General features: G+C 56.6%; 1 protein-coding gene across 14 annotated transcripts in view; it reads left to right on the top strand.

The window, feature by feature from the left end:
• The window catches only part of EP400 (E1A binding protein p400), an 86,272-nt gene that overhangs the window by 52,102 nt on the left and 20,604 nt on the right, over positions 1–13,566 (top strand). For all 14 annotated transcript variants that reach the window (XM_081037930.1, XM_081037932.1, XM_081037942.1 and 11 more), the window contains 13 exons: positions 417–688; positions 2,696–2,898; positions 2,980–3,149; positions 4,484–4,680; positions 7,664–7,775; positions 7,872–8,015; positions 10,838–10,978; positions 11,189–11,272; positions 11,707–11,841; positions 12,079–12,123; positions 12,199–12,352; positions 12,562–12,803; positions 12,896–13,069. In XM_081037930.1, the coding sequence (XP_080894056.1) occupies positions 417–688; positions 2,696–2,898; positions 2,980–3,149; positions 4,484–4,680; positions 7,664–7,775; positions 7,872–8,015; positions 10,838–10,978; positions 11,189–11,272; positions 11,707–11,841; positions 12,079–12,123; positions 12,199–12,352; positions 12,562–12,803; positions 12,896–13,069 (2,073 nt within the window). The remainder of the gene's footprint in view (positions 1–416; positions 689–2,695; positions 2,899–2,979; positions 3,150–4,483; positions 4,681–7,663; positions 7,776–7,871; positions 8,016–10,837; positions 10,979–11,188; positions 11,273–11,706; positions 11,842–12,078; positions 12,124–12,198; positions 12,353–12,561; positions 12,804–12,895; positions 13,070–13,566) is intronic.

Here is a 13,566-nt window from a genome sequence, read left to right as displayed (position 1 = left end):
GCGGCACCAGCTCAGGCTGCTGGTGACACGGGATGGTTGGGACGTTTGACAGCTTCTGTGAGCCATCATCCATCACTGTGCCTTTCAAAAAAGTCCAAATTGTAGAATTTTGTCTTTAAAACACTTCCCTAATAGAAGAAATGGAACTGGGCTTTATGATTGCGAAACTCTCCTTTTGCATATTTTTACATTCTTCTATCCGTGTTCTGGGTGTTGAAAATGCTCACTGTCTCGAGGAACGTTCCCCACGCTGTCAGGGGAAAGTGTGGCGTGGCCGTTTGCTCTGCTGCTCTTCTGTCACTGTCTGCTGTAGAGCAGGCCCCGCATGCCTGGGGCGGAGACCCCCGCAGGGCTGGGCGCCCGGCAACTGGCCTGTTGTTTCTGAGGACCCGTTCTCATCACTGTTTCTCATACAGGAGGAAAAGGCCCGACTTTTGAAAGAGCGGCTGGACCAGATTTTTTCTGTCAATGAACGGCGCTGTTCCCGCACCCCCGTCTACGGCAGAGATCTCTTAGGGATTTGTTCCCTGGCTGGCATGGAACGGGTACCATGGCTTGGGGCTTCGGATAGCTGGCACGGGAAGGGGGCCAGGCCAGCGAGCCATTACATATCACCCTCAAACAATCAGAAGGACCTGATTTTGACACTGACCCAACGTCAGGAGTCCCTCCAGGATGTCATCAACAGGTGAGTGGTGCCACTGCCCTAAAACCCCTCTGGGCCCCACCTCTTCATGCCTCCCCGCCAAGCCCTGGCAACCCCAGCCTGTTCACCATGCCCGTAGTTCGGCCCTTTCCCAGAATGTCACATGGCTGGGGTCACAGTGTGCGGCCTTCTCAGATTGGCACCTTTCGCTCAGTCACATGCATTTAGCTTCCCCCATGTCTTTTCAGGCTTGATAGCTCGTTTCTTTCTATCACGGAGTAATAGTCCCCTGTCTGGGTGGACCGCAGTTATCCATCACCTACTGAAGGAGGTCTTAGTGGCTCCCAGGTTTTGGCAGTTCTAAATAAAGCTGCTGTAAACATAAACGTCCGTATGCAGGTTTCGTGTGGACATAAGTTTTCATCCCCACAGAGTGTGATTGCTGGCGTGCATGATGAGAGTGTGTTTAGTTTTATAAGAACCCGCCAGGCTGTCTTTGGAAGTGGCTGCACCATTTGCGTCCCAGCAGTCGTGACTGAGTGTTCCTGTGGCTCCACATCCTCCCCGGCGTGTGGTGATGTCATTGTTCAGGACGGTGACCATGCTGGCAAGTGTGCGTTTCCCTGATGACACGTGATTTCCCAGGTGCTCGTGTGTGGTGTGCATGGCTTCTCTAGTGAGGCGTCCGGTGAGCCCTTAGGTTCATTTGTCATCAGGTTGTTGGTTGGTTTTCTTCTTGTTTTAAAAGAGTTTTTCGTATGCTTTGCATCAGATGTGTCTTTTGCAAGTATTTTCTCCCAGTGTGTGGCGTGTCTTCTCATTCTGTTGATACTGGCTGTTGCAGAGCAAGAGTTTTTAATTCTAATGAAGTCCAGCTTCTCAGTTCTTTCTTCCATGGATCGTGCCTTTGGTGTTATGTCTAAAAAGGCATTGCCAAACCCAGAGTCATCTCGGTTTTCTCGTGTGTTGTCTGCTGGGAGTTTTATCATGGTGCATTTCACACTTAGGTCGAGGTGCCGTTGTGCAGGGTGGAAGGTCTGTGTCTGGACTGGTGTTTTTGCGTGTGGATTTCCAGTTGCTCCAGTGCTGTTTGTTAGAGAGACTGTCTTCTCTCCTCTCTATTGTCCTTGCTTTGTTAAAGGGCCATGGCCTGGACTTACGTGGCCTGTCTGGGCTCGCACTGTTGCGTCGATCCGTCTGTGTGGTCCTCAGCAATCCCACAGCGTCTTGATGGCTGTAGCTCAATGGGCAGTCGGAGTCAGGGAGTGTCAGTTCTCCGACTTTGTTCTGCTTCTCCTGTATCGTGTGAGGTGTCCTGGGCACCTGCTTCCCCGTGTAAACTACAGAATCAGCCGACCATGTGCGCGGGTACCTTGCTGGGGTTCCAATGGGGTTGCTTTGAGTCTGCACCTCGAGTTGGGAAGTGCTGACCAGTGTGGGGTGTGCCCATGAACACGGCCATGCTTTGGTTTCGTTCTTTGACTTTGTTCACCGGCATCTGGGTGACAGGTGGCTTTTTGGTTTGCACGCAGCTGGTAGGTAGCCAGTCAGGAAATCCAGCCGGGCTGATGTCCAGAGTAACACTTGGAGGCCTGGAGGTGGTGTCCGAGTGGCTGCAGCGGCTCCCCTGAGCCATCACAGGCTGTCCGCACAATTGGACTCCCTCTTGCTGGCACAGTGGCTGTGGCAGCTCTAGGTTCATGTTCTTGCCTTGCCCCAGCCCTCCCCCAACCCAGACCATGCAGGAGACAGCACCCATGTCTCAAATTCCCAAGAGAAGCCTCGCCCTTCATAGGAACGTCCTACGCTGGGGTTGTGACCTTGGGTGGCCCTCATTGCCAGGGCTGGCGGGACCCGTTCGTGGTCACTGTGACGAAGTGTTGGGCCCGCAGCCTCGTCACTCGTGGTGACTAGAGTCAGGCACCCTGGTGACTCCAGCTGTCAGGGTTCTGCCTGCTGCCTCCGCTAGCCTCCACCGTCTGAGACAGAGGTGCCGCCGGGTGGACACGCCGGGTTGCCACACGTGACGACGTGCTTTCTGCTTCTCAGGGTGGTGTGCGTGATCCCGGCGGTGGTGGCCGCGCCCCCGTGCCTGTGGGTGGCGAGGCCGCCTTCCCTCTACAGCCACAGGATGCGGCTCTTCAGACACCGCCTGCGAGAGCACACGGCGCCCTACGCCCAGCAGCTGCGGCGGGCAACGGCCCTACTCTCGCTGCGGTTCCCCGAGCTGAGGCTGGTCCAGCTCGACTCAGGTATGCGGGGTCCGTGTGCTGTCCACGTGCCACAGCCACTGCCATGGGCAGTGAGACACGCTCGGTGTTGTCCCCTCCTAGGAAAGCTGGAAGCCTTGGCTGTGCTGCTGCAGAAGCTGAAATCGGAAGGCCGTCGGGTGCTGATCCTGTCCCAGATGGTGCTCATGCTGGACATCCTGGAGACGTTCCTCAACTTCCATTACCTCACCTACGTCAGGATTGACGAGCACGCCAACAGTGAGCAGCGCCAGGTAAGCAAGCACTTGCTTTCTTCAGGCCCCAGCTGAGTACACGGTGTTCTCACCACCCTTCTGAACGGAGGAAGTTCAAACGTCTCAGTGTCTTTGGACTCAAGTGAGGCTGTAGCTCCACCCAGTCGGCTGGATGTCGCAGAATCAGAATTGGTGACGTGCAGCCACTGTAGGACAAGAGTGATGGCCAGAAGGGGGCCGTGGGGGACGGGCACACCGCACAGACGACTCACCGTTCAGGAAACGCAGGTTCAAGCCACGTGCCGTTCTCACGTGTCCCGATTCGCCAAGGGCGTCTGGGCCCCGTCAGGCACGGTGCGACTGGCATCTCATACGCTGCTGCTGGGGCACAAGCTGGTGTGGCTTTAGAAGGCAGGCTGCGGGGTACGGGGTGCGCCTGCCTGGTGAGTCTGCGTCCCAGACCCGCCCCTCCCAGCACCGCCATGTTTGACACTTTGTTGTTCCCTGCAGAAACCTGGGAACCTGGGAACATCTCCCACTGGGGAGCGAGGTCCTGGGCCAGTAGTGGGGGAGTGGGCAGTGCGCTGTGCACGTACCAGGGGCTGGGCAGTATCGCAGACACACACTGTCCTAAGGAGCCCACAGGGTGACCGAGGAAGCCTCGTCCACAGCCGTGCCAGACAGGTTGAGGAGCGTGGCAGAGTGCTCTCGATTGCACAAAGGCAGCGGCTGGCCTGTCGGTCATGGTGCCCACGCCGCACTGTCCGGCACCCGCAGGACCTCCTGGTGTGCAGGTGCCTAGAGGGCCTGGAGGGCAGCAGGCCACCGCTCACCACAGTTCTCTGGGTGGTGATGCTGTTTGCCTGTATGGTCTGTTTGGTGTTGAATTAATCACAGAAGAGACGGTCCAAGCGAGGCCACTGAGCTCTTGGCCCAGAGTGGGTGCCAGGCCTCCGTCCTGGTCTACCCACGCCCTCAGCCTTACTCCAGGGGCTTTCTGCTGTAAAGTGCCCTGGCATTGCCTGGGGGTACATGAAAAAAGCACAGACCCTCCCCAGGAAGACTCTGTTTTCTTGTGGGGCCTACGAATTGAGCTGACAGCCCTTGTCACATGGAATCTGATGCTTTCCTTTTGGCGAGTGATGAGTCCTGGGATTTAAACAGCATGTGAGATGTTTGTGACTAGTAAGCGAGAGGACACAGTGCAAAAAAGAGCCAGAATCAAGTGCTAAAACCTGATGTGATTTGAACATGGAAACACAAAGCACACAGTCTCGTTATGGAACAATTTCTAACCGATAAACATCAGAACGTGTCAGAGGTTGTCCCGCGTGTACCAGGAGGGCCAATGCCAAGGTTTTGTGTCATCCTAGGAGCTGATGCGGAGCTTCAACAGAGACAGGCGGGTCTTCTGTGCCATCCTGTCCACTCATAGCCGTGCCACGGGCGTGAACCTGGTGGAGGCAGACGCGGTCGTGTTCTATGACAGCGATTTGGACCCGGTGATGGACGCTAAGGCCCAGGAGTGGTGTGACAGGATCGGGCGGCGCACGGACGTGCACATCTACAGGTGTGGCCGCAGCGGGCGGGCGGGCGGGCGCTCACCCAAGTCTGAATGTGTGTCCTGCAGGCTGACTCCTGCCTCTGTTGTTTCATCTGTTCCTTCACACGTGACATTTGGGTTGCTTGAAACTGTACCTATTAGGTCGCTTATAACTTGCTGTCCTTTCAACATGTGTTTGTGTGCGTCTTTTAGGGAACCCGAGTCTTAGAAGGATGATTTATATTCCAGGTCGTTTCAACTAACATCAGATATAAAGTATCTTTTAGTAAATTGGCTATTGAAAGAATTGAAATCTTACAGCTAGCCCAATGTATGTAATTGAGGAGAACGAAGAAGGCTGTACTCTCGTTTCTAAACTTCGAAACGTGCTTACTGTGTAATAATAGTGGGTGTGTGTGTGACAGTGTAAGAATCCTGGGTCTGTATACTGTTGCTTTTTCCTTCCTGCCTGGTGTGTGCTGAGCACTGGCCGTGCCCCTGCTTGTGGAACCCACCCTCTGGGTTATGTGGGTTCCCTCGCGTGAAGTCTCCTGGCGCTGGCTGGCCCAGGACCGAGACCGTGGGCTGTGCACGTAACCCCGCTGTTTCCATCAAGATGTCATCATCCTACTGCCGTATCTGAGTAGCTCTAGTGTTAATTTTGATTATAAACGTATTACCTATTCATTTAAAAAACAAAAAAGAAAAGCATGTAGACAAAAATGAGTATCCCCCAGAGATAGCAATTAATGACTTGTTGGGGACATGTCTCTCCAGACGTGGGTCCTGCCATTTGTCTTATTTTGTAACCCCCCTTTTTTAAAACAGTATATATTCTGAGTGTTTTTCCATGCTAATGAATATAAATTGGGCACATCGCTTGTATGTGATGAATGCGTTGCCTCGTGTAGCCCTCCTTACCGTTGGTCCTTCAGACAGAAATGGAAAGTCCTTCATCCTCATAGCCAGTCTGTCCACACTGGGGATGAGATAGCAGGCAGGCTGCAGGACATCCAAGGTGTAGAGCGTAACAGTGCATGAGAGGGCACAGGCCAGGTGTGGTGACCGTAGGGGTCGGCTGTGTTCTTGGAGAGGAAGAAGTGGTTTATGAAAATGGGAAGTTGCCTCACAGCGTTACTCAAATTTAACATGATTTTAACGGCAGCCCCAGTTACGGGCGTTCGTGCACATGTGCGCACACACAGTTGGATCAGGGGGTTTTGCAGTGTAGTTGGAAGGAGAGGTACTTGCCGTGGCAGAAGTGATGAAAAGTGCCGCAGGGGAGTGGTGCGGGCGGTGCCCGAGAAGCGCGCACGGAGCTTCTGTGAGACTCCACTTCGAGCTGCTGTGACCTCCTCAGGTGCTGTCAGAACCAGAACAGCCGAGCGGTGCTGGGAGCGAGAGCCCAGCCTGGTGGGGGTATAGCAGGCAACTGAGCGAGACTGGGGTGCCGTCGATCCAGTAAAGGCCGCTGCCCGTGCTATGCTGCCTGCGCACAAGAGGGTTGGGTAGGCACATTGGTGCCCACGTGACGACCAGGCTTAAGGACGGAAGTGTGAAAATAAAGCAGCAGCCTTAGAACGGTGTCTGAGAGATCCCTGTATCCTGGAGCTCGAAGGGAATCACTTGACTGAAACTGAACACAAGGAAGGAGAGAGACACAGATTGGACCACAGTCAAATAGAAATTTAAGGGGCCGGCCCAGGGGCTCAGGTGGTTGGAGCGCCGTGCTCCTAACCCTGAGGTCTCCAGTTCAATTCCCACACGGGCCAGTGAGCTGCGCCCTCTACAGCTAAGATTGTGAACAGCTCTCCCTGGAGCTGGGCTGTCTTAAGCAGCCGGAGGTCGGCGTGGGCTACCGAGTGTTGCCAGGAGTGGCGGGTGGCCAGCGTGAGTGGTGGTGGGCTGGCGAGAGCTGCCGTGAGCTGCTGTGAGTGGCTAACTGACGCCAGCGACCAACAGCCTCGGTGGGGGGGAGCTCAAGGCTCATAACACCAGCATGGGCCAGGGAGCTGTGTCCTACACAACTAGACTGAGAGACAACAGCTTGAACCGAAGTGGGGTTCAGGGAAGCTGAAGGAGTGGGGGAAGAAATTTAAGAACTGGAAAAGGACACACCAGAAGCAGAGCTAACGGGCTTGGGAAATTATTTGTGATTCTCAGAATAAACAGAGGGTTAAATAGCTCTCACGAGTTGAGAAGAAAGGTAGAGGACCCCCTTGTTTAAGAAAGGGGAGGGAACCTAAGAATATGAATGGGGTTCCAGGTGGCCAAAAAACATGACGAGATGCCCAAGCTCACTGGCAGGTAGAAAGAAGTGCAGGCTGAATGTGCAATGGCCTTTCTCCTCACGTGCCCTCGACAAGTGCAGTCCCTGACAGGTGAGACAGGAAACGGCATGTTTGCTGGCATTGCCGGTGGGGAGAGCCCACTGGGGCTATGAGATTCTCCCACTGCTCTGGGAGCGGTTCAGCCAGGTGTGACGTGCAGATTGCACATGCCCTTGGCCCAGCGTCACCCTCTAGGAGTCTGCTCACCCACACAAAGTAGGATCCGTGAACACTGACCTGAGCAGCCCATAGTCCAGTGTCGGGCAGCCCCTAGATAGAAACAGTTCACTGGGGTGTCTGTGTTCCTGTCATTGGAGGCAGCTGGCAGACGGGTGTGGGGGAGGCAGGCGAGCCACGCTGTGTGAGTGTGAGCGAGTGTGAGCACAGGTATGCAGGGGTGGGTGTGCGCCAGTTTGTCAGCGCTGGAGATGGCAGAAGGAGACTGCCTGGGGCCTGCCTGCCTCGTGCTGCCAGAGAGGTGGGGACACAGTGCCGCCCTCCCCACCCCACCTTTCCCCTCCCCAGCCGAGGGAGGGGGCCTCCAGCAGCACTGGGCGTGGCCACGTGTGCTTCACAAGCCTCACAGCGCCCCTCCTTCCCTGGGCAGTCCCGCAGTCCCAAGGGGGGTCCTTGAGCCCCTGCAACTTGGCTGTCACTATGTATCTGTGTTTTGTTTGTAGGCTTGTGAGTGGCAATTCCATTGAAGAGAAATTGTTGAAAAACGGCACCAAAGACTTGATCCGAGAGGTGGCCGCGCAGGGGAACGACTACTCCATGGCCTTCCTAACACAGGTACCCGCGTGTGCTGTGCTCGGGCCCAGGGGTCACCAATGGGGACACAGGCGCCTCCTTGTTCCTGGAGGGTGACACCATGCGCTCTGTGTTCAGCGGACCATCCAGGAGCTGTTTGAGGTGTACTCGCCCATGGACGACGCTGGCTTCCCAGTGAAAGCCGAGGAGTTTGTGGTCCTTTCTCAGGAACCTTCTGTCACAGAAACCATCGCGCCCAAAATTGCACGGCCTTTCATAGAGGTGAGGACAAACGGAGGCTGCCTGAAGTCTCGGGGAGGGAGCCAGCCACCTTGGCCCGACCCTGTGTCTGGCAGACTCTGGGCTCCCTGGAGGTCCTCCCCTGCCGGGAGGCCTGTGGGGCCGCGTCATTGTCACTGTCCTCATCATGGGGCTGGGGCCCTTCCTTGCTCAGGACTCGCCGCCACCTCTTCCGTTTTTAAAACCAACTGTCCGGGTGTCCAAGAAGCAAGCAGTGCAGGTGCTAAAGTTCAAGGTGAAAAGTCAGGCTCCCACACAGGGCTCACAGCCACTGTCTGGCTGTGTCTCATCTGCTTCGGGGCTCTCGCTCTGTGTCGTGTCCCTGGCACAGAGACGTCTCACTTTCTGTATTGGGAGGCACAGAGATCTAGTCCATTCTTTTAAGGTAGGTGCTGTATGTACTAGTCTGGAAAAGGGGCTTCGACAGCACGAGAGGCCAGTAGGGAACAGACTGTCCCGGACGTGGCTGTCGAGCTGAGCTAAACGTGTCCAGCTTCTGGGAAGAAGCGCGTGAGGCACAGTGTGCGCATGTGGGCGCGGGAGCAACGGCGGTGGGTGGCCCAGCCCACTGTTTTCTGGTACTCGGAGACGTCCCCTATCAGCACAGATCCCTCCTTTGCTTTCTTCACAGCAGCGTAGTGTCTGAGCGAGCAGCTCTGCACACATGTCACATGTCAGCATAAGGTCTGCCTGCCTCGCCACCGTCCTAGGCGGTAGGGACCTCGCGTTGGAAATCAGGCAGAAATCTTGCCTTCCATGAAGTTTACGTTCTAGGAAGGGGAGAGACGAGGAGCAAGCGAGTGCAACAGGCACATCCTCGCTGGACTGGGGGATGAGCAGGCGGTGTTCCATATCATGGGCAGAGGACAGCACGTGGGTGGCCTGCCTCTGTGTGGGGACAGTTGGCCGAGGGGTGATGGAGGCGAGGCTGACTGGGCGTGTTATTTACAATGGTTACCTGGCTCTGTGTTGAGATTAGACCATGGGGACCAGCTCAGAGGCCAGTAGCAGTAATGGTTGGCGGTGGTGTAGACAGGTGTAGACTGGTGTAGACAGGTGGGCATGGGGAGAATGGAGGGACTTGTGAGTGGAATCTGTGGACTTTGTGGACATGGGTGAGAGTCAGGGAAGCTCCCCCTGTGCCCACCAGGCCCTGGGTGGGTGGGGAGCTGCTGTGTGGGGCGCCCTTTACTCCGCATCCTGGCTGCTGGAGTAGCTGTAGTCTTTAGCGATGGGACGCTCACCAGAGGCTTTGTGCATGAAGGTGACGTATGGGCACACACAGAGGAGTACCCCCTGTAAAGACTGCGCTCGAACGCTGGGATGCCAGTGCCAGTGCCCGGGTGAAGGGGTTGTCGCCTGCCCTCCCACCACTCCCTCTGCGGCCCAATGGCACCCCTGCCAGTTTTGAGCTTGGCACAGATGCAGGCTGCTCTCCGTGGCCCGGCTTCTCCTGCTCAGTGACGTGTGTTCCGTTGTCGTGTCCACTGTTAGCCCACATGACAGGGCTGTGACTGTTTCCACGTGTCGTTGGGTGTAGACGTGTGCATTTCTGCTGATGGTGTCTTGGGGTGAAGTCCCTGGGTCGCCAGTGAGCCCATTTGACACAGACGGAAGCTGCCATTTCTGAGGTGTTGATGCCAGCTGCCCTCCCATCAACAGCTGCACGTCGCTGGGATGTGCGTCTGTGTGCGGGGCTCTGCTTCGAGCGCGCGTGGCTGAGTGTGCGCCTCCTCCCGTGTCCGGCGGCAGCGAGTGTGCACGCCTGCGGAAGCGCTTGCTCTCGCCTCTGTCCCACCTTTTGTAGCTGGGTGTCTGTCTCTTAGCAACTTTGTGGGTTTTCACATGTTCTGGGTGCAAGGCCTTTGGATCCGTGGGGCCTCTCTCCAGCCTGCTGTTTGCCTTTTTAATGCTGTCTGGCCCGGAGCAGGCATCTTGGTCCTGATAGCGCTCAGCGGACCCGACCGTCAATGGCGTGTGCGTGGTGCTGTGTGCTCTGCGTACATGGGTCCTGATGCTGAGCTCGGCACAACGCTGTCCTCCATTTTCTCCTAGATGTTCCCGTGTTTATTCTACACACGTAGGTGTAGGATCTGGGGGGAAATAATGTCCGGCTAGTGTGAGGTAGGGTTATAGTTAAACTGTGTAGACTTTGCCAAGTGGCCCTGGAAAGAGGTTTTACCAGGCGTTGTCATCTTCTAACCCAAATTGTAACATCACCCCACGTGACTGTCTCCATATCTGTCACGTCAGGGGAGGCTCCTGGCTCTTGGGACAGGCGCACGTGGTCACGCTGCTTAAGAGCCTTTCGTCATCTGCATCTCCTTTTCTGTGAGCTTGTTTTTGGCCACCTTGGCGTTGGGTGGCTCTGCGCCCATTGGGGCCGTGGATGTGCCTGTGTCTCATGCACTGTGGACAGCTGTTCACTCTACGTAGGACCTGTGGCCGGTGGATTAGGCGCCCATCTTGCTCTGTGCTGGGTCTGGGATCTTTCCCGTGTGTGTCGCGTGCGTGCGCGTCCACATGTGCGCGTGTCGATGCGTGTGTGGCGTGCATGTGTTGCATGCATGTGGTGTGCATGCGTGCCGCACGTGTGCATGCGTGTGCTGTTCCTTGTGTGGCATGGTGGTGAGTGTGTCACGTTCCTCTGCTGTCCCCTCGGCCCTGTGGCACATGTCTGAGGGGCTCTCAAACACGTGCCTCACCTATGGTGCCCTGTGCGGCGTGGCGCGCTCTCTCAGAACCCCTGAATTTAAAACTTAAAAATAGACTAGAGTGACCTGATGTGAGCACGTGACTTTCAGGCCCTGCGGAGCATCGAGTATCTGGAGGATGACATGCAGAGGCCAGTGGAGGAAGCCGTGCCTGGCTCCCCGGACCCCGACAGCGCCGGGCGGGACCAGGCGCCCTCGCAGTTGGAGGAGCTGGCTGACTTCATGGAACAGGTTTGGCGTTTTTGCTCTCCTGCTTCAACTGAATTTTTTCCTTTACAACCAAATATTTTTAAAATTTGACCCCTTTTATGAAATATTTCTTGTTCATTTTGGCCAAGAAGAATCATATTTTTGACGCAGGTGTTGGTGGGGTGTTGTAAGGAACTTAAGCCTTATTAACTTGCTATTAACCCTGTTGAAAAAAATACATTTTTGAAACAGCTTACGCCAATTGAAAAATATGCTTTGAACTACCTGGAATTATTTCATACTTCAATCGATCATGAAAGAGAGAGAAATAATGAGGTGAGAGATGAACTTGATTATCTTAACCTGTGAGTCTCAGATTCTTCAGTGTGCAGTTGGGTTTGAAGTAAACATGACTGACCGAATCAAAGCAATAAAAACCCAGCCCCAGCAGTGTAGAAGCTGACTGATGATGAAAAGCCTCTGAAACCCGATGGGGGCAAAATTTTAATTTGCTTTGAAGGAGGGTGGCGCTCGATACTGGCTGTGTTGGGAACATAAGAGGTTCTGGAGAGTGACTAGCCATCACTAGGAGAGGGGCTCGTGACAGAAGGAAGCAGGGGTTCCTTTGTCTGAGTGGGACCATCAGTGCTGGAGGCGGGACGGGAAGGAGGGGACATCTGGGAGTGAAGGGACAGAGGGCGGGAGCCCCGGGCGGGCTGGGCGTAGGAGCCTCCTGACCGAGCCTGTGTGTGCCTGTGCGCTCCCATCAGGATGCTGCGCTGAGCGCCCTGAGGGCCTGGGAGGCGCAGAACCTGCGGGCACTGCGGGAGCAGGAGGTCCGGGCGCTGCGGGAGCAGGAGCAGGAGCAGCTGCTCACCTACACCCGGGAGGACGCCTACAGCGCGGTATGTGTCTGCCTTCCCAGCGGGCGAAGCCCCACAGCCTGTGCTCTGGGTGCCAAAAGAAGCATGTTCTGGTGTCCCAGTGACATGTTGCCGGCTGTGATTAAAACTTATTGGGAGCCTTAGAATTAGTGAGGTCCATCGTACTTACTGTCAGGACTTAGGAAGGGTGAAAGGACATAACTGATGGCTTGAAGCCTGAAACTGACTGTCAAATTGAAAATGCCCCCTTTCACATAGGAGTACGTCTACGAAGGTGCCGACGGGCAGACGGAAGTGATGCCGGTGAGTGCCTCACCCCCTCTGCGTGGTGTGGCTGCCTCTGTGTCACAGCTCACGGCCCTTCCCTTCTCCCCGCAGCTCTGGACGCCTCCCACGCCCCCCCAGGACGACAATGACATCTACATCGACTCGGTCATGTGTCTCATGTATGAGACCACGCCGATCCCAGAGGCCAAGCTTCCGCCCGTGTACGTGAGGAGGGAGCGCAGGCGACACAAGACAGACCCCTCAGGTGCGCACCTGCAGGCTATGCCCACGCGCCGTCGCTGTCTCACGGCAGTGAGGGCCCTCCCGCTGACAGCCCCATTCGCAGGGAAAGCAGGAGAGGCTTTGTCTGTGCTTGGGGCTCCCAGGCTCCTTGGTGACGGGCCTCCCGGGGGTCACCGTGTCCCTTTCGCTGGGTGCTCTGATGCCTGCGGGCTGAGCCGCCTCTCTGTGCAGCCGCCGGCAGGAAGAAGAAGCAGCGGCACGGAGAGGCGGTCGTGCCCCCGAGGTCCCTGTTCGACCGCGCTGCCCCGGGCCTGCTGAAGATGCGGCGCGAGGGCAAGGAGCAGAAGAAGAACGTGCTGCTGAAGCAGCAGACGCAGTTTGCCAAGCCTTTGCCCACGTTTGCCAAACCAGCGGCCGAGTCGGGTCCCGACAACCCCGAGTGGCTGGTCAGCGAGGACTGGGCGCTGCTGCAGGTGAGCCTGCGGCCACACGCCACCGACCTTTACAAAGCGCGACGTCTGACGGTGCTCAGCTGGGTGACCTCTGCCTGACCTTGGTTCTCTAGGCTGTGAAGCAGTTGCTGGAGCTGCCCCTGAACCTCACGATCGTGTCGCCGGCCCACACGCCCAACTGGGATCTCGTCAGTGACGTCGTCAACTCCTGCAGCCGCATCTACCGCTCCTCCAAGCAGTGCCGGAGCCGCTACGAGACCGTGCTGATCCCCAGGGAGGAGGGCAAGGTGGGCGCCGTGGGAGGGGAGGAGGCTGTGTGGCCACACGGCCTGCAGGCCCGAGCCCCGGTGCCGAGATGGCCCGTCTGCAGCATCGCGCCGCTCGGCACTCGGAAAAGTCCCTGTGCCGCCATCGAGGGGGCTCCAGGCGCCATCCAGTGCTCTGTCCCCTCCCTGCCTTCCTTTGTGCTGTGTGGGTAGACGGGAAGAGTGTTTGCTTTGCTCCCTTAGCTCATTTGAAGGAACACGTCAGTGCCTTGCTGGCCTCTCGGCCGCTGCACTGATGTCATACGCTCTAGACACTCTGGTCCCGCCTAACTATGAGCGTCGCTGACCACAGGACAGCAGGTACTTGGTGTCTGTCACCAGGAAGCCCACGGGGGCAGCTCTGCTGACAGAGCCTCGTCCAGTGCGGGTCTCTGCGCGGGGCCTTTGCTCGTCCGCTCTGGAGTCGAGTCTGTCTCTCCCCACTTCTCCACCCGCTGTCTTCCTGCAGCCCCTCCTCC

This window comes from Rhinolophus hipposideros (assembly GCF_964194185.1).
Source record: "Rhinolophus hipposideros genome assembly, chromosome: 24".
NCBI classification, from domain to species: domain Eukaryota; kingdom Metazoa; phylum Chordata; class Mammalia; order Chiroptera; family Rhinolophidae; genus Rhinolophus; species Rhinolophus hipposideros.
Note: the sequence above shows the minus strand (reverse complement) of the source record. Positions and strands in the feature narration are given on the sequence as shown.